At 37.4% G+C, this 19,855-nt stretch overlaps 1 protein-coding gene across 3 annotated transcripts in view; it reads left to right on the forward strand.

Moving 5' to 3' along the window:
* C6H1orf87 (chromosome 6 C1orf87 homolog) overlaps window positions 1-19,855 on the forward strand; it is a 60,292-nt gene that overhangs the window by 17,609 nt on the left and 22,828 nt on the right. For 2 of the 3 annotated variants that reach the window (XM_090333731.1, XM_090333730.1), the window contains 5 exons: window positions 4,541-4,681; window positions 5,571-5,834; window positions 7,746-7,867; window positions 10,761-10,926; window positions 18,062-18,159. In XM_090333731.1, the coding sequence (XP_090189857.1) occupies window positions 4,541-4,681; window positions 5,571-5,834; window positions 7,746-7,867; window positions 10,761-10,926; window positions 18,062-18,159 (791 nt within the window). The remainder of the gene's footprint in view (window positions 1-4,540; window positions 4,682-5,570; window positions 5,835-7,745; window positions 7,868-10,760; window positions 10,927-18,061; window positions 18,160-19,855) is intronic. The other variant, XM_090333732.1, reaches the window with a different exon arrangement.

Consider the following 19,855-nt stretch of genomic DNA (forward strand, 5'->3'; position numbering starts at 1 on the left):
ATTGTTCTTTCTGTGTATTAGTCCCAAAGGTAACATATAATTGAATTAGGAAACAACATCAATGAGTTGCCCATTACAATCTAGAAGTCAAGATCTTGTTGATCCCCCTGTTTTTTTTAATATTAGGCTGATAGTATTAGCCAACACAAGAAATAAATTATGTACATCATTCTTAAGAAGGAAACGGGAAACCTGTTTTGTCATCTTCTAAAAAGATTACACATCCTACAAACTCAAAACAAGGGAACACTACTAAAACAAGAAAATTTGACAAACTATAAAATTATAATAACAATAACTCACATCGATGGCCTTCATATACATAAACAGAAACTAGTTAGAAGATAAAATGCACAAGGAAACACCACTTATAATAGAATGGTTTCCCTCATTTGTCATAATCAGTAGAAACCTTGGGCTCTCCTAGCAGAGATTTGCAATAGAGCAAAACCTTGATACAAAAGGCCATATAGTAGGACGCTGAATGAAAGGATCTCTAGGATATAGAAACATAAGCCATATAATGAATGATTGTTGTTCTTAACGTACTATGTTATTTCTCATCTCTTTTGCTGTCCCTTGGTTATCTCATATTGTTACAGTATCTCACTTTGTTACCTGATATATCGGATATATTTGTATTTGGTTATTTGAAATTGGATAGGGAACGGGGGAAAACAAGATGAGGGGTGGGGGTGGGGGGGAGGGAAATAGGGACCAAGACATGTGAAAGGGTATCAATGTATGTGAATTAATGCACCATCTATCTGGCAAATAGCATGTAACCCTTCTATTAATTACAATAAAAAATATATGAAAAAAAAGAAAATAGGTAAATAACTAGATTGACTAAATAAGTAAATCAACTTCTAAAAATAATAAAAATGTCTACTTATTTACTGATAAAAATAAAAAAGCATTATATATTATTCAACAGACAAGAATTGACACAATTAAGATATCAGTCCCCCCCAGAGGAATATATAAATTTGATGAGATTCCAACAGAATTTTTAGATTTTTGTTTTGTTTTGATAGTAGTCATATTGATTATCAAATTAATTTGGAGAAACAAGCAAAAGTCAGGAATTCTTGAAAAGAAAGCAGTGGTATAAGCCAAGTGCTGGTGGTTCATGCCTGTACTCATAGCTACTCAGGAGGCTGAGATCTGAAGATCACAGTTCAAAGCCAGCCTGGGCAGAAAAGTCCTTAAGACTCTTATCTCCAATTAACCACCAGAAAACGAGCAGTTGTGCTGTGGCTCAATTTGTAGAATACTAGACTTGATCTGAATATCTCAGGGATAATACCCAGGCCCAGTATTTGAGTCCCATGACCAACAAAAAGTGAACGGAAGGAAGGAAGGAAGGAAGGAAGGAAGGAAGGAAGGAAGGAAGGAAGGAAGGAAGGAAGGAAGGAAGGAAGGAAGGAAGGGAAAAAAGGGTATGGATAATAGGTAAGATATCATTACCAGATGTTATGATATAAAATCTCTACATCTAAACTAGAATTGTTAATCATATAAACAGATAAAATATAACTGGAATTAAAAAGAAAAAATCAGAAATATATCCAATGATATAAAGTAGCTTGTATATGAAAAAATAATTTTTATAACACAAATGGTAAAAAGTATGTTGCTGTTGTTGTTTTGTGTTTGTGTGTGTGCCACAGTGCCATTTCCAGTTTTTTAAGTAGTTTATTGGGAATAGAGTACCCTGGATTTTCCTGTTCATGTTATCTGTGAACTGCAATCCTCAAATCTCAGCCTCCCAATTAGCTAGTTGCCACTGGTACGGAGAAAAAGATAGACTTTTTAAATGACTTTTTAACTTATGGTACTAGAAACTTTAATTTAGATCTATTCCACATATACCATGCACATATGAAATACATACTTAAACATATCCCACATGAGTGTAAAAAGCAGAAACTATGCTACAAGTACATCTGAATGCCTTCCTCTATTAACCAGGAAAACGGAAAACTTCCTCAACTATAAGTTAAATGCATAGAAAAAAAAGATTAATTTTACTATTGGTATATTGCCAGAGCTACTATAATCAGCATAGTTTTCTCCAAACCATCTATCATACTATATACAAATAGATTATTAGTGTAGAGAAACTTCTAAATATGCATAAATAACAGGGGAGTAAACTATTAGAAAAATGGGAAAATGTGAACAGACACAAATGTTTCCTAAACATATTCGAAGATAGATTCTTGCTCACAACAAGAATAATATTAATCAATTCGTTTTAAGATACAATTCATCACTGGAAAAATCCAGGAAATTTATAACATAGTTGGTAGGAATGCTAAGGCAAAACAGATTCTCTACTTATGGAAGAAATTTAGAATGAAATAACCACTTGGGAAGGAAATTTGAAAATAATTAGCAGCACTTTATATGTACTTGGTTGTTGACATGGAAATCTCACTTTTAGAAATCTAGCTTAAAGACACACTGGGAAACTATTCAAGAAATCATGCAGAAAAAACTTCACTGAAATATTACCATTGCATTAAAAATATTAACAATCTAAATATACATCAGTAAAGGATTGAGGATTATTGAATAAACCAAAGTGGATCTATAGATGGAGTACTATGAAACTACAAATAGGGGAAATAAATAATTTATACACATATATATATAAATATCACCAGACAGAAATAATATAGCAAGCTATATTATTAATTAGCTACAAGGAAAGTAGAAAAAAGCACATAGATTATTATTACCAGGTATTTTTCCATCATTCACTTATGTCTTTATTTTATAAAATAAAGGAATTAAGAGAATTTTTTGGGGGGGAATGGTTATTGTGAACAGATAGGACAAAAAGGATCAAGAATAGAAACCATACTTTTCTGAACCAATCTTGTTTTGTTGATTTAGCTTAAGAAATACATAAACATTTTACATAATTAAAAAGGCACTTAAATGTTAAGAGATCAATTCATGAAAATAAATTAAAAAAAAACAGAATAAAATGAGCTGGGTGAGGTGGTTCACACCTGTAATCCTAACTACTCAGGAGGCTGAGATCTGAGGATTGCGGGGTCAAAGCCAGCCCAAGCACTGCAGTCTCTGAGGCTCTTATCTCAAATTAATCACTAAAAAATCAGAAGTAGTGCTGTGGTTCAAGGGGTAGGGTGGTGGCCTTGAGCTGAAGAGCTCAGGAACAGTGCCCAGGCCCAAAATTCAAGCCCCACGACTGACAAAAATAATAAATAAATAAATAAATCTAGTTTCATCTTGTACCACTGCATAAGAAAGCATCCCAAACATACCATGTAAATTTGTAAATATGCTAGGCACAGCTGAGACACAGGATTCTAGTCGGAGATCACTTGAAAATTCACTCCAGGTGACCCCCAGGAAGGCAGACAGCCACCTGAAGTCTTGGCCAAGGCTAAAAGGAGCCACATTCAAATTCAAATTCACTTACATGTCCAAAGACAGAGGTTTCTGTTTCTTGCTGACTGAGGCTCACTGTCTCAGTTTTTACCCCTCTCATTACAACTGCTTAAGACCTAGTAGCAGGCTTTTCACAGGGTAAATGTCTCAATGTTTCACAGAGAGAGAGAGAGAGAGAGAGAGAGAGAGAGAGAGAGAGAGAGAGAGAGAGAGAGAGAGAGAGAGAGAGAGAGAGAGGAGAAGCCCAACAAAATCCCAAGCCATCACATCTTTGCTAACTTAAATCTCAAAAATATCCCCAGATACCACTTCTTCAGTATGCTACTGCTCACATAGACTAATCTAGCTAAATAATAAAGGTCTAGGAATACAGGTGAAGACCAGGACACAAGGCATCCCTGGGCCCACTGATTACCTCATAAGCCTAAGAATGAATTGGCATTTAAATAGAACAGAATGTAATTATTTATTGTAAATGACCTGAAAACATCATAATTTCACTGCTTACCCCTATATATTTAAAATATACTTTTTTTCAAAAAATGTCTTCAATAGTTTTGAAAACTTACGTCTATATTATTATTATGAGACATAATCAACATCTTTTGGACTTTGCATTTTTAGTATAGGAAAGATCACAGATATAATATTGATGAGTCACAAACCTTTATGGTCCAACCTTTGCAAGTATCAGTATGAGCTCTTTAAAAGCTTTTCTGTTGGACAAGTCGTGAGAAATCATATCAAACTTTTCACAGGCTTAGTGTTCTCATAGCTGTCTTCATTATTATCAAAGCCATTTAAAAAATCATCCCACATTTACCAACCAACACCTTATGTTCTACTTCTTTTGTTGTCTGTTACAGACAGCTTTCTTGCCCAGATGAGACAGTACCTATTACCATGCTTGTCAAGCACATGCTAATGGCATAATGTTCAAAATGATGTGAGACAAGTTTTCTTCTTTGGGGATCCAGTGATTCATAGACTGCATAGGCATGGGCTCAAGTTCATTCAGAGATGCGCTTTGTCAAGAGACCCTGGCTGGCTCATTCATATACTTTTTTTTGTCCCATCCTTTCTTCTCTTCCTTGCTTCCATTTGTCTTTGTAAGAATCCCAGGCAGACAAATGTCCATTGCTATTCTGTACCAACTGGAGACCAGGCCTTGTCCTATATTCATGGCCTCCCCAAGAGAGAGCTTCAAGATTCATCTTTGGAACTTATGGCAAGGAGCAGTTCCGGTCAACTTGAGGTGTGTATATTGAATTGTCTGTTCTCTTTGTGAATGAATGAGCATCATTTGTTGACTCTAATACTCCATGCCCAGCAGGAGATGAGCTAGTCTAAGGATGAGACATACCCTGCATGTTTAGGGAGATTTCCAGGAAGCTTCCTGAGAAAACCCTATAGATCTCACCTGCAGTCTTCATTTTCCTCCCACCTGCCTCTATTTGCACTTGGTGCCTGCACTGGACCTCTTATTCTTCCTTGGCTTATTTGCTCATGACTGATTAGACTCTTGCCTTCACTCTTAACATTTTGCTGGTTTCTTGGAGATAAGAGTTTCATGGATTTTTTTTTAATTCCACTGGCTTCCCCCTTCCATCCTCAGTTATCATCCTCTTTTTTGGCTAGAATTACAGACACGAGCCAATTATGACAGTGCATTTCCATCTGTCTTCTTTCCAAAGTTTTCCAGAAGGGTCACAACACTCCCAGTCAATTCGGAATGTGGACTCCATCCTGTTTCTGCACTTTCTAGTACTCAACTCCCCAATCTAACGAGCCTCTAAGATTGGTTCCTCTGAATTCTTGTATAATCAAAGGTACTATTTGATAAGATAGATAGATGGGAGGTATTAGAGTGTGTGTGTGAGTGTGTGTGTGTGTGTGTGTGTGTGTGTGTATGTGTGTGTGTGTGTGTGTGTGTGTGTACTTTGAAAAGATTTCCTTCCTTCCTTCTCTATGGAACATATCTGAGGCCAATTGAACATGACATCAATCATCCAGATCAATGCTCACCTCCAAGTGCTACCACCTTGCTCTGATATCAGCCCCAGTGGCTTCTGTTTCCTTGCTTAGATATTAAGTTATTTTGTTTCAAAGCCCTGTTCTTTTTTCCCCTCTATGGTTACCTTTAGGATATTGGCCAGAGGCCAAATGGAATGCAAAGAGAAGATATTTTTCTCCTTGCCCTGATCAGAAGAGAACTCAAGGCACAGTCTTTGAACTCCAGCTTGCTACACAGCCTTCAGAAGGAGCTGAAGACTTTGGACCCCGTCTCTTCAGGGTTTCTCCTCCAGTCACAGATGAGCCGCCTCCTCATGAGGCACCAGGTTCCTCTGCAGTTACCCACAGTCAAGCTCCTTTTCCAGCGATTCTCCAAGAAAGGCTCTCCTGAAATGGTATGTCCATCTTGCCCTTTTAACCGTGGACTCATTTTTGTCTTTTCTTTTCTTACCCACCATGTTAGTGGAATTACAGTTTCTTTCTTGAACATAACCTTTACTCATATTCCTACACAGAGACTTCTAGACAGAATAGATTGGGAACAGAGAATACGCTGAAGGCTTTTAGCTCTGTTTAATATCCTTTTTATACATTTTATTTTTGGTGATACTGCAGTTGGGCCTTATACTTGCTACCATTTGAACCATTCCTCAAGTCCTCTTTTGCTTTAGTTATTTTTCAGGTAGAGTCTCACAATTTTAACCTAGGCCACGATCTTTTGACCATGTCCAGCTTTTTTGTTGAGATAAGGTCTCAAGTTTTTGCCCAGAATATCCTCAAACCACCACCCTCCCAAACTCTATCTTCCAGCAGCTGGCATTCTAAACATGTGCCACACACACTCACATTCTTTTGAATATCTTTTTTAAAGTGCTTTCCTGTCCCAACAGTGTCTTTTCTTAACTTTGTGAAAATGGGTATAGACTTCACATAATGTATCTACTTAAATTCACTCAGGAGGCCGAATTGGTAGGTGGGTTCATAAAAAGAATAGAGAGCTTGACTAAGATCACCTGTATGATGTTCCAGTTTCTTAGAGGAGAGGAGTATCTTTGAAATACGATTTACCACCACCATGGTACCCTAAGAAAGTGAGGCCTGGAGACTGTCAGGGTCACGCAGGGAATAATGGCAGACACAGGCTATAGATATAATTTATCCATTGCCAAGGCCAGAGGACTTTGTAAACTGTTAATCTTTGAAAGTGAGTTGAATATCATATGATATAAGCACCACTAAATTCCCCGAGCCATAGGAAAACTCCCTAATATAGGAAGAAATAATAGCATTGAGCAAATCATGTGTATACATAGCATGACTACAGAGAGAACAATTTCCAAAAAGGAAGGCCTGGACTCTAAGTCTAATTAGTTTGTAGACATGGTGCTCACTTTGGCTTTAATATCCCTAATATCTAAATGTTCTGATCTAGAATCCTAGCTTAACACTAGTTTCATGCCATCTCAAGGTTTAATGCCATGGTAAATGGAAACTATTGATCCTATGGGTGGCATTTAAGGGATAGTTTAATAAATTTTCATTTTCTTTTTTCTAGCCTGTCCTAATAGAATAAATGGAATGTGTTGTCTCTTTATGAGAAGTTCTTAGGAATAAAATGGCAATGTATCCTACAGCCTGTGTGAACCTTCAGTTCAGTGTCACCATCTGGCCTGAGGCCTTATGAGTATCACAGACTCTAGCTTCTTTCTTTCACTTCCATTCCTTCACTACCCTCAAGTTGGCCACCCACCAGAACTCCTGCAAAATGTATCTAGATATAAGCATATATGATGAACACATTAGAAATATGAGAAGGAATGGACTGACAAGAGGGTGAATTATGTTTGTAATAAGAAATAACCCCGGATTTCAGTGGATTTTCCATTAAATTAGCCACGTACTCCTTTGGGTATGAAACAGCCGTGGGAGTAGTGGGGGAAGGGGATAGACCTGATGGCAGAAGGGGAAAGAATGCTACAGAAATCTCCAACCAATAGTTTGAGCCTCCATTCAAAGTGGCACTTGTCACTTTTGCTCACAACGTATTGACCAGAACTAGTCATATGGCCCTGCCTACCCACCAGGTGGTTAACCAGGAGGTACAGCTTTACCTTTTGCCCAGAAGGGATAAAAATAAAAAGTCATGGTTTAAAGAAAGTACTATATTATCAAAAAATGCTAAATTTTAGATTGATTTTTAAAACTTCTAGTAGTAAAAACTTACCAAAAATACTTCATTTCCTTAGATCCCTTTCTCTTCAAAGTAAATTAAATAAGGATGATTCTATTTTATATTTAATTTTCAGGTAAATTATGAAAAACTACTCTGCTTTTTAAAGGATGCAACTTCAGATGACTTACAGCCAAACAAAACAGTAACGGCCTGCAACCTGAAGAAAACTCAGAGGCAGAGTAATTATAGCCAAAGGTATTCTCCCTTTCAATAGGCATACTGCTCCACACAGCTCAGGCTGCTGTGACAAAGCACCTGAGACTGGCTGGATTATCAAGAACAGATGTTTATTTATCTCAGTTCTGAAGGCTGAAAGTCCAAGAACAAAGTGCCAGTAGGTTTTAATGAGTATCTAGTGAGGATCTAATGAGTATTTTTATGTATCCTGACATGGTGTAACTTGATGAGAGAGTTCTCTGGCCTTTTCTTATAAAGGCACTGGGAAATTCCATTCATGAGGGATCTAGCCTTGTGAGCTTATCACTTCACAGAGGGCGTCTTACCTCCTAATACCATTATACTGAGAAGAAAGTTGCAACATTTGAAACACCGTTCATTCTACTTAACTAGAGTTGGTGGGCTCTTATAGGCATCCACTCCAACATCTTAGCCAGTAGAGAATCACTTTGTCTTCACCAACAATTGGTTTGTACATACTATTTTTCTTCCTCTCTCTCTCCCCCCCCTCTCTCTCCCCCCCCTCTCTCTCTGTTCCTCTGTCTCTCTGTCTCTCTCTGTCTCTGTCTCTCTCTGTGTCTCTATGTCTCTCTGTCTCTGTCTCTGTCTCTGTCTCTCTCTCTCTGTCTCTCTCTCTCTCTCTCTGTCTCTCTCTCTCTCTCACACACAGACACACAGACACACACACACACACACACACACACACACACACACACACACTTTCTCATATGCAGGCCAGCACAGAAAGTTATTTGTAGCAGTTGCATATGTGCATATGTTTCTTAACACCAAGCATGTGTCTCTTTATGAGGTGATTGTGTGAAAATGAAAACCCTCATTATGGAATGAGACATGATTGTATGTAGATGCAAGGCTCATCTATAAAGTGTGATTCCTGAAATAGATTCAGTCAGTAAGTGAGGGTCCTGGGTTACAGTTAAAAGCAGAGTTTGAGGTACAGGAATTTAAAAATCTCTTTGTATAATCTTAAGGGAATGAAATGGATGCAAATAAAAATAGGATGTGAGAAATATCATCAGAGATGAATCACAATAAAGTATGATACACTCCACATTCTCCGAGAACAGTGAGAAATGCAGCAGTGAGAAGCATTAGTTTCCTTGCCAGGAAACTGAACTCAACTTCTGTCTCTGCCCTTGAATGCCTGGGTGCCCTTGTCATGTACTTATCCTGTCAGTGATTCTCCCGCTGGGGAGTAGAAATATGAAAGATTTACTTCATTGATTTGTAGGAATGACGAGTTAATAAGCACACAGAAAATAGAGCTGGTACATAGAAAATACTATACATATTTCTTTATTATTTTTAAACTATTCTTCCAGAAGACCTCATTAACAATGTGATGTCATGGTTAAGAGCCACAGCATTGGAGTCAATTGCTTTATTCTAGAACTTTCTTGGCCAGATGCCCCTGAGCCAGGTGTTACAGTTGATTCCTTTCTACAGGTTTCCTCTTTGACAGTGATCCTTCATTCAATTGCTGACTCCCTGAATAGCAGCTAATTGTAAGAGCTCACTCTTCTGGGCACAATAAATTCCAAGGTTGGCAAGGCCCAGTTCCCTCCCTCCAAGGCTCATAATCCAAAGGAAATGATATTTCCATATGGATACTCAAGTATAGAAACTGTCCTGTTGGGATCAACAAGCCCTAGAAATGTTCATATATGTTATATATGTGTGTTGATATATCATATATATTTATATTTTAATATGAGATGCTCAATAAATATTTGTTGACTAGAATTGCTGTCTTCCCTCAGTTAGTTTATGTGACTTGATTGCAGAGACACCTGAATAGATATTATGCTCATATATTATGTTTCAACATCCTCTCCTTGTTCATGAAGTTCCCCAGCTAAGGAGACCACATCATTCTTGTAGAAAGGAAGGGTAGCTATTACTAGTCTCTCTTTGTTGCGAGGACACAGGTCCCAACTCTGTCAATCAGGTATCTGTGTTGTAGATTTAAATCAGAATGTGTCTTCTCTTTTCTCTTGCAAGTTCCTGGGGATAGGAAATCATGAGGTTGGCCCTGGCTCAGTACACTGAGTACTGAGTGGATACGCATGTGTGGAATCGATTTCCTGCAGCTGGCAAGTCTCACAGAAAGCCTGTTGCAGGAGTGCATCTGAGCTACCCCACTAAGGGCTCTCCTGACAGAGCACAGGGAGTGGCATTGTCCTGAATAGTGCATTAATTAACAAAGTGCCTGGCTTTGCAGGAGTCCAATTTCTATAAATACGCTGGTCTGTATAAAGTAGCAGTTCACTCCCTCTGATGTATTCTGAATGATAGATTTCTGTAACTTTAAAAAAATAACAGCATATTTTGTTATTATTTGCATAGTGGGCTATAAATAAATACCTAGTCCCAAAACATTTCTGGATTTTTCCAGATATAGAGAGTATAGTCAAAGACAGTCCAGGATATACCCTGGTTCAGGATCTCCTCCTGGGCAAACTCCTTGGATTAGGAAAACTGGCAGATCTTTGTTAGGCTTGGTTTGGCTTGCGACAATGCACATTTTAAACATCTTATTTTTGCTGCTGATCATGATTAGTGTTTAAGAAGAGTAATATTAAATAGGCTGGTCTAATCCTTGCTTTGTTGTCTCAACTGGGACAAAAAAGCTAGGGAGATGGATTAATTCTCATCTAGTGTAGTCCAGTTGGCTGGCCCCTCGTGAGAAGAGGCTGAAGTGCTCCCTCTGAAAAGATGTGACATCTCCACACGCATGCACCTGCATGGGTTACTGAAACTGAGAAAATGTTGATAGGTAGGATCTTGGGGATCCCCAGTAGAGAGCAGAGCTGAGACAGTGCATGGGAGCTGCGTGCCCCTGCTCAAAGTAAACCATCTTTTCATAGTTTTTCTCATGTACCCTCCTCAGTGCCCCACCTCAACACTCCAGATTGCAGACTGAAATAAACAAGAGTCTGTTGGAGATTTTGAAGATGGCATTAAAGACAGCCAACGGCAGACCCAACATCACAAACCTCCACCTGAGTTTCCGAAAAGAAGATTGTTCATTCTCTGGCTGCCTCCCGCTGCCCAAGGTAACGTCATTCAATTTCAGATTTGTTCAGTTTCCAGAGGCTACTTCCGAACATATAGTCTATAATAGTAATCACGGTTCTGCTCTGTGTTCTGCTGGTTCTATCTCACATTTGTTTATGTTCTTTACTTGAGAGAGAAAAATGAGACAGAGAAGGAATTACGAAATGTGCAGAATTAGCCCAGGAATCACTTACATTTGGGCTGTTTTGATGTTAAATAATAGAAAATGCTGATAGGATCCAAAGAATATTTCACAAATGAGTAACAAGGCCAAATTCATTTCTCAATCCTTTCCCAGGTTCCAGCGAGATCAGCATGCAGTGTCTCATTCTTTAGGAAGACATTATTTTAGGGACTGATGTAATTTATTGCTGATAGAGGATTGCATGCTGATTTGGAGTGGTAATTAACAATATGAATGAGATTTGTAGAAGAAGATCCAGAGCAGTATTAATTCAGAAATTCTGTATCCAAACAAAACCCAATCATGAGGCTACCTTAGATACATGTGAAATCACTATCAACCACTGTTACTAGAACTGGGGTGATAATACTTTATCACCATCACTCCACTGAATTCTTACCACTTTGCTAAATGCTTTATTTATATGCTTATTTAGCACTGACAAAGCTAATTTCTTACAAATCATGAAATCCAGGTAAGCATTGTTTTATTGACAAAATAAATGAAATAGAATTCAAGCTTATAAAGGCCAATCGAATCACCTAAGGGCTGCAGAAAATAAGTAGCAGTGTTGGAGTATAGAATATTTCCGCAAAATAGGAGCCAGGATTGGAATTCTGTTAGCTAGAAGTGGTCTGAAAGCTTCCATAGAGTATAGGCTATAGTTAGAATGCTAGAGAATTGGAAAATACAAGAGGAAAAAAAGAGTTTCCACCAGACACATTGGAACATACCTTTCTTTCATTTTAGTTGTATGGGGGTTAGAATTGAAGGAGTCAAGGAATTTTTTCAAATGGTAGCATTTATTAAGAAATCTAAGCTACAATGTACTACAGGCAGGTTCTTATTCTAGATCAAAGCAGCTTTCACTTATATTTAGGGTTCATCTATATCAACAAGCCTTTAGTGTATATGAACATGCGTGTATGTTTGTGTATTACACATGCAAGCATGTTGTAGTTGAAAGAGGCAGAATACTGCAGGGGAGTCTTCACCTTGTAAGTGGCATGAGAAGACTGGCAGAAATAAACCAAGAAGCAGCAGTTCATTATTAGATTAGAAACTATATAATATTATGGGTGATGTCTGAAAGTTTTCAAATGGATGGAACATGAAGAAAATTTAAATACATTCATATAATCTTTCTGAACCTCAGTTTTTACCTAGTGAAGCTAGATTCCCACTAGCTACGTCCCACATCTACTCTGAAGACTAAATGCAACAAACACGGGAAAGTATATAGTATGCCTCTCAGTGTACAAGACCCTAAATAAATGCAATTTCCTTTCCTGCAATATACATTTAAATCAATTCAGTGAGAGGCTCCCTTCACAAATAGCCCGAGGAAAGAGGATTTTTCCCACCGTTGAGCAATGACACATGGAGCACTGGCTATCCTTCAGACCTTCAGGGCTCTTCCCCCACAGCTGTCCCTGAAACCTAACCTTTATGTTTAGAGAGCCAAGGAATGAGACACATTTTCCTTAAAGCTGCTCTGACTTTCCTGGGGCATCTGGTGTCTCATAAGACATCTGGAACTCACTCCAAGTAAAAAAAAAAAAAAACAGTTCTAAGAGGCATGTGAAATAGAATTTTGATTCCCCAGAATGTGAGGCAAATTGTGACCTAAGGGACAATGGATACAGGAAGAAGCAGCAGCCACGCCTCAACGTCCTCACTCCTAGACACAGGACTTGGGAGGAAAGCTATGTTCTGTTCCTTTTGGACCAACAGTCCTTACTACATCTCCCCCACTTGGAATAGAGGGGACTCATGAATTTTTGTGATTATTCCTTAAAAGCTGTGCACTCTCTCCCCACGAAATATGCACACACACACACACACACACACACACACACACACACACAGAAACAATTTCAAACAGTTCACAGACCACCTGTACTTCACAAATAAACAAGTGTCTTCAAGCACAACCTTTCAGGTTTTGTCATTCAAATCAATGGAATTTTAGACATTCATCAAAAGGAGAAAACAGATTAGAAGTAAGCATGATGGTACCTGTCTCTAATCCCAGCACCCAGGAGGGTAAGATGGAAGGAAGATCGCCAGATCAAAGGCCTGCTCTACATAATGAGCCCCTGTCTCAAAAGAGAGATAAAAATAAAACATCGAATAGTATAGAAGCAAATTCAGTTGGTTCAAATATAGTATATTAGAAAACAGATGCATTTGGCAATGAACAGGAGCCGGGTGAATTTTATGACGGGAACGAGGCTGGGCCTCTGGGAATCTGCCCAGCATAAGGATGAAGAAGGCCAAGGAGGTCAGACAGGTCTCTGCTCAAGTCCAAGTCAAAATGCATAATAAAACCCAGTAGGTGAAGGATTTTTCTAAAAAGTACGAAGTTTATTTTAAGGGCCAAAGCAACCATTGAAGCATATTAAACAAGTAAATTTCACAGTCGTATTTGAGCTTTGAAAAGGAACATTCTAAAAGAATTTGAGCCAGGTGCAATGGCTCACGCCTGTAAGCCTAGCTACTCAGGAGGCTGAGATCAAGGATCATGGTTCAAAGCCAGCCAGGGCACTAAAAAGTCCATGACACTCTTATCTCCGATTAACCACCATAAAACCGGAAGTGGCACTGTGTCTCAAGGGATAGGACAATGACCTTGAACTAAAGAGCTCAGGGACAATGCCCAGGCCCAGAGTTCAAGTCCCACAACTGACATAATAATAATAATAATAATAATAATAATAATAATTTGAAGAATAGGTTAGAGATAGGCAAAACTAACAGCAAAGAAAACTTTTTTGAAGGCTGTTTGAGTAATTCTGTAGGAGATACCGAGGTTTTAAGCCAAGACAATAACATTAAGGAAACAGAAAAGTAGATTGTTGTAACTAATAGAATGTGGGCCCTACATTCAATGGAACTGATCATGGCTTCCAAAGTTTACCTTTTCCATTATAGTTTTAGAGCCATCTGGATAGAGAGATTGAAGTTGCATAATGATGTTATGACTCTTCTATGTGTAATGGATATGATGGGAGCAGTTTAGACTATACACCAGTGTAATGGAAAGTAAAACTGGATGAAGAAGTCACTCATTATTGAGTAAGCACGTAAAGAGAAGCTTATCTCATGAAACAGAAACCTGGGAATGGCAAAGTAGGCCAAACTTTAGAGAAATAACAAGGTGCTATCATCTCAACTCATGCGGCAAGAGACCATCTATGGTGAGGACTGGAAAGTATTTATCAAATGGAAGCGCAAGGAAGTTCCTAGGGACATAGAAGTGAATGTTAATAGAATGTGATGGGTAAAACCCAAGTGGAACAATCCATGGGGAGAGAGGAATCTGAAAGAGCATGCAGAAGCTTTCAAGCAGCATTTTGAGGAAATGAACAGTCATTTCATATGTCATTTGTAAAATAAAATAGACATTTTACATACTGCTGACTATAACTATTATGCAACAGAAGAAAATTAAACATTTTTAGTAAGGGTCATGGTTATGAATATTCATGCATTGAAGATTTTTTTTTAACAATAGTCCTGAATACCACTGAACTGTGAGGATTTCGTGGTAGGTGTTTTGGTGGCTCCTTTAAGGCTGGCAGCAGACAATTAATAGCAGCTATCAATCAGTCTGCTTCTAAGGTATCCTGATATACTGTTTCTAATCTGTTATTCATTTTAGCCTAGAGCAAAACTCAGTCTTGCCAGAAGTAAATGATCTATTTTTAGAATAACCTCTTTGTATAAAACAAAGCAATATGTTCTATGCTTGTGGATAATTCAATTCTTATTCATAGATTAAAATGACATAATGTGTCCATTTTCTACTTTTGTTTTTTGCCAACCTGAACCCAAACACATTTCACTGTCCATTGATGTGGGTGCCCTCACAGCACCTCATTCATCCATGTATATGATTGTTAGTTCTTCATTTTCATGATTCAGTTACGCAATGGTGATAAGACAAGAAGCACAATTTCAGACCTGGGTAAACCACTGTTTTGTAAAGAAACTCAACAAGCCACAGAAAATTACTGCCCAGCAAAAAAAAAAGGGGGGGTCTAAAACAGAAGAGTAGTTAAAGTCAAATGCATGTCTTTTGAAATAACACCATGGTCTTTTTCTCTCATCTTTACACTTGGTTTTCCTCAGCCTAAATTTTTCCCAACTCTTTATGCTTCTGGTCATAGACCTTTTCGTCCCTTTTTTGTTTTCCAAAACAATGTTTGATTTTTCTTTTATAAACTATAAATTCTACTGCACCTAATAAATACCATATACAAGGTTTAGATCTCTAGATTTTATGCCTTTCCTTCCATAAAGATATGTAAATTAAGATTTTTGTCTACTGGGATTATTTTGATACTTTGTTTTGTACTAGGGCTTAAACTCAGGGACACTGTACATACTAAACAAATGCTCTGCTACTGAACTATTCTCCTACCCTGGACACCATTTCAAAATGTATGATCTTTGGGGTTTTTTTATTATTAGCTACAATAAGAATGACAAACGTTGACTTTCATGGTTCCTAATAGAAAGCATGCCTCACCAATGCAGTGCTTCAAGCGGAAGCACATGAGTCAGCCAGGAGGCTGAGGGATGAGAGGGAAGAGTGGTCAAGAGCCTTTCTTATAGTTTCCTGGTGAAACAAGCTCAGGATTGGCTACTTTGAATAATGTCAATAATGAACTCTAGCACTGTAGCCACTACCGGGTCCTAGGCTAATTAGGATAGAATGGGGGGTTCTGTGATAACCTCAAAGTAGTGCTTATTTGTGTTTGTGTTTAGATTAATTTGGTTTGCATCAGTAGAAAAGGCTCACTTCCACTAAGATCTTTATTCTCTCCAAGAAATCAACTAAAAGATCTGTACTCGCTATACTAAACTCCCTCCCAAATAATAACACTTACTAGTATTCTAGTTTGGGCTATTTATGAGTTATTCAGCTTTTTGTCTCTGTGGCAAAACACGTTACTAAAACAACTAAAGAGAGAAAGGATTTATTTTGGCTTGCTGGTTCGGGGGTTTCTGTTCACAGTGGTTTGGCTCCATTTGCATGGGTCTGTGCTGGGACAGAGCATGAAGGTAGAGGGAGGATGGTGGAAAAGTGCTGAACTGTTCACATCATGGTGGCTGGGTACATAGAGAACCAGTGGACCAGCCTGGGGACAAGATAGACCCTGAAGTAAGCCAGACCCAAAGGAACATATGCTCAATGGTTTCTCTCACTTGTAATTAGTACAAACCTTGGACTCTCTTAGCAGAGGATTACAATAGCTCAAAACCTAATATATAGGCCCTATAGGATGAGGCTAAATGAAAGGATCTCCAGGATATGGATAATGTGTGATTGTTGTTCTTAATGTACTATTTTATTTCTCATCTCTTTTGTTGTCCCTTGGTTATTCTCATATTGTTACAGTATCTTACCTTATTATCTGGTATATTGTATATATGTTTATTTGTTTATTTGAAATAGGAAAGAGAAAGGGGGAAAACAAGATGAGGGGAGGGTGAAGGGAGGGAAATGGGGACAAAAACATGAGAATGGGTATTAATGTGTGTGAAGTAATTCACCTTCTATCTGGCAAATATAACTGTAACCCCTCTATTAATTACAATAAAAATATGAAAAAAGATAGACCTTACTGGCTCAGTGACATGATTCCTTCTACAAAGCTCCATCTGCCTATAGCCCATTCATCTATAAACTCATAAATAGATTCTTCCATCACTCTCAGAAACCAATCACTTTCTTCAGGTTGCAACCAAGCCTTTAACCCATGAACACCTTTTGGTGGCATACTTCATATCCAAACCACAATTTAGTAGACATCTTCTTATGCAATCATCATTCCTCCATGAAGACACTTTCTTCTTTTCTCTTTGCTATCTCTCTTGTTTACTAGGTCATACTTCCCTCTCTCTCCATTCCTTTGTCCTCTCCCCTTCCCATTCCCTTTTTTTACTCTTGTCCTCATTTATTCATTTCAAAGAATAGTCAAATACATAGTAAAAGCCAGGTACCATTCTAAGTGATTATTTCTATCACGTGATTGTCACAAAATCCTGGGAACTAGAAAGTATTTGTCTCACTTAATAAGTGAAGTAATTGGAAACAGGAAGGTTTAAGTAAGTTCATGTGTCACAAGCAGTTGATGTGATGTTCAAAAGAAAGTCTATTCAATTCCACTTTCTTTTTTCTGTTATTATAAACACACAACATATGCTATCACAGTCCTTAAAAGTGTAGCATATTTGAATCTAAGTATCACCCACCCAGCATCCTGAAAACTGAGCTGAACTGTTAAAATGTTTAAGGATTTGAGAAATTACAACAACACTTAATTCATTCAATCAACAAATTGAGCATATGATTTTATGCTAAATTATATAATTATTAACTGTAGAGCACTAAGGAAATATTTAATCTATGCCTTGGTAGTCCTGTATATAAAATATAGATAATAACAAATATGAAAGGGAAGGGGGAAAACAAGATGATTGGGAGGGGGCGGGGCAAGGAAATGGGGACAAAAACATGAGAAGGGGTATCAATGTGTGAGAAATAATGCACCTAATATCTGGCGAATATAACTGTAATCCTTCTATACATTACAATAAAAATAGAAAAAAATAACATTAACACTTGTTTTGTAAATCCAAGTAGATGCTAAAAAATGTTTTGCAGTTTACCTATAGTATAATATAATTTCTAGGCCAGTACAACCTGTATCATTACTGGAAAAAAAAGTAAAATCAACTATTGAAAGCCCAATTTCTTCTGAATAGCAAACTACACCCCTGTACAACCAAATAAAAATTTGCTATTGGAAAATATCCAATAGTGGTAGAATGTACTCCTGAACATTAATTCTTTGATAAAGTACTAAAGGCTCTAATTATGGAAGGAAAATAAAATACCAATTCTATCCTACTAAGCTCAAATCCTTTCTTATATTTAGGTCAGAGCTATATGTGGAAAGCATGGATTATATATAACTTTGAACCTGCTGGAAGCATTGCTTAACTACCAAGATTTGGGTTTCCAAGGGGAAATAAGGTAAGTTGAGTTTTTTCTCTGACCTTATCAGGGTTTGTGTAAGTTCTCAACCTTACTCAGTTTGTGGAAGTAGAGTATCTCATACTTTCTGCTCCAGATAGCTTTGAACTGTGATCCTCTAGATTTCAGCTTTCTGAGTAGCTAGGATTGTAGGTGTGAGCCTCCAGCAGCAGCAATATGAAATTTTTGCCCTGTAGTTGGAATAGTGTCACTGTGTTTTAGAAATATAATATGTTAAATGCTAACAAAGAAGATAAAATGGGAGCATAACTACAATCAAAAGAACCCCTCACTTAAAAAAAAAGAAATAGATGGAACAAAGAAAAAAGGAGTATTGAGATGGTAGATTTAACCTCAACTATATCAACAATTACATTAAGTATTAATGGTCTGAGAGATTTTCATACTTTAATTTAGAAAGAACAACTGAATATCATCTATAATAACCCATTTTAAATATAAAGACATAGGCAAGCTAAAAGGAAAATCATGGAGAAAAGACATGTGATGCTTTATAAGCTTTCCCTAAAGCTCTCTGTATGAACGGATTCCAGCTCCAAGGATTCAACAACCATGAATCAAAAATGCTCAAAGTAAAAATAATATTTGTACTAAACATGTATAGACTTCTTTTACTTTTATTAGTCCCCAAATAATGGAAAATTACAGTCAAACAACCATTCAATAGTATCTGTACTGCATTAGGTATTAAAACTGGTTTAGAAATTATTAACAAAATAATATACAAGATAGGTTATATGCAAATGCTCTAATATTTTATATAAGGGACTTAGTATTATGGATTTTGGTATTCTAGAGATTCTTGGAATTGTAACCAAAGGGTGATTATATGTCCTCTGATTACAGAAGATCCAAAAATCAAGATTTTTTTCACTTTTTTATTGTAATTAATTGAAGGGTTACATTGTATTCACCAGATAGAAGGTGCATTGCTTCACAAACATTGATACCCCTTCTCATGTTTTTGTCCCCATTTCCCTCCCTCACCCCATCCCTCATCTTGTTTCCCCACTTCCCTGTCCTATTTCCAGTAAACATATATATATATAATATACCAGATAACAAGGTAAGATACTGTAACAATATGAGAATGACCAAGGGACAACAAAAGAGATGAGAAATAACATAGTACATTAAGAACAACAATCACACATTATATGCCTCTTGTTTCCACGACCTGGAGGTCCTTTCATTTAGCTGCATCCTATTTATATAGCCTTAAGTATCTAGGTTTTGCCCTATAAAAATCAAGATAGTTTTTTTTTTTTTTGCCAGTCATGGGGATTGAACTCAGGGCCTGAGCACTATCCTTGGACTTTTCTCAAGGCTAGAGCTCTACCACTTGAGCCACAGTACCACTTCCAGCTTTTTTCTACATATGTGGTACCAAGGAATTGAACCCAGGTCTTCATGCATGCTAGGCAATCACTCTACCACTAGGCCAAACTCCTGGCCCCAAAATCAAGATATTTTTAATCTTGGAAATGTCCAAGTATTATAGGGATAAACATACATGTTTATAATCAATGATCAAAGAATTCTCAGGGGAAAAATAGATAGTATTTCGAATTTAAATAAAATCCTGACATAGAAGAATTTTGTCTTATTCCCTCTAGTCTTACTTAACTATATACTTCATCCAAGCTACCAGAATATTACAGCAGCCCTTTCACCC

This window comes from Megascapheus bottae, chromosome 6 (genome assembly GCF_031878675.1).
Source record: "Megascapheus bottae isolate mThoBot1 chromosome 6, mThoBot2.hap1, whole genome shotgun sequence".
In the NCBI taxonomy this organism is placed as follows: Eukaryota; Metazoa; Chordata; class Mammalia; order Rodentia; family Geomyidae; genus Megascapheus; species Megascapheus bottae.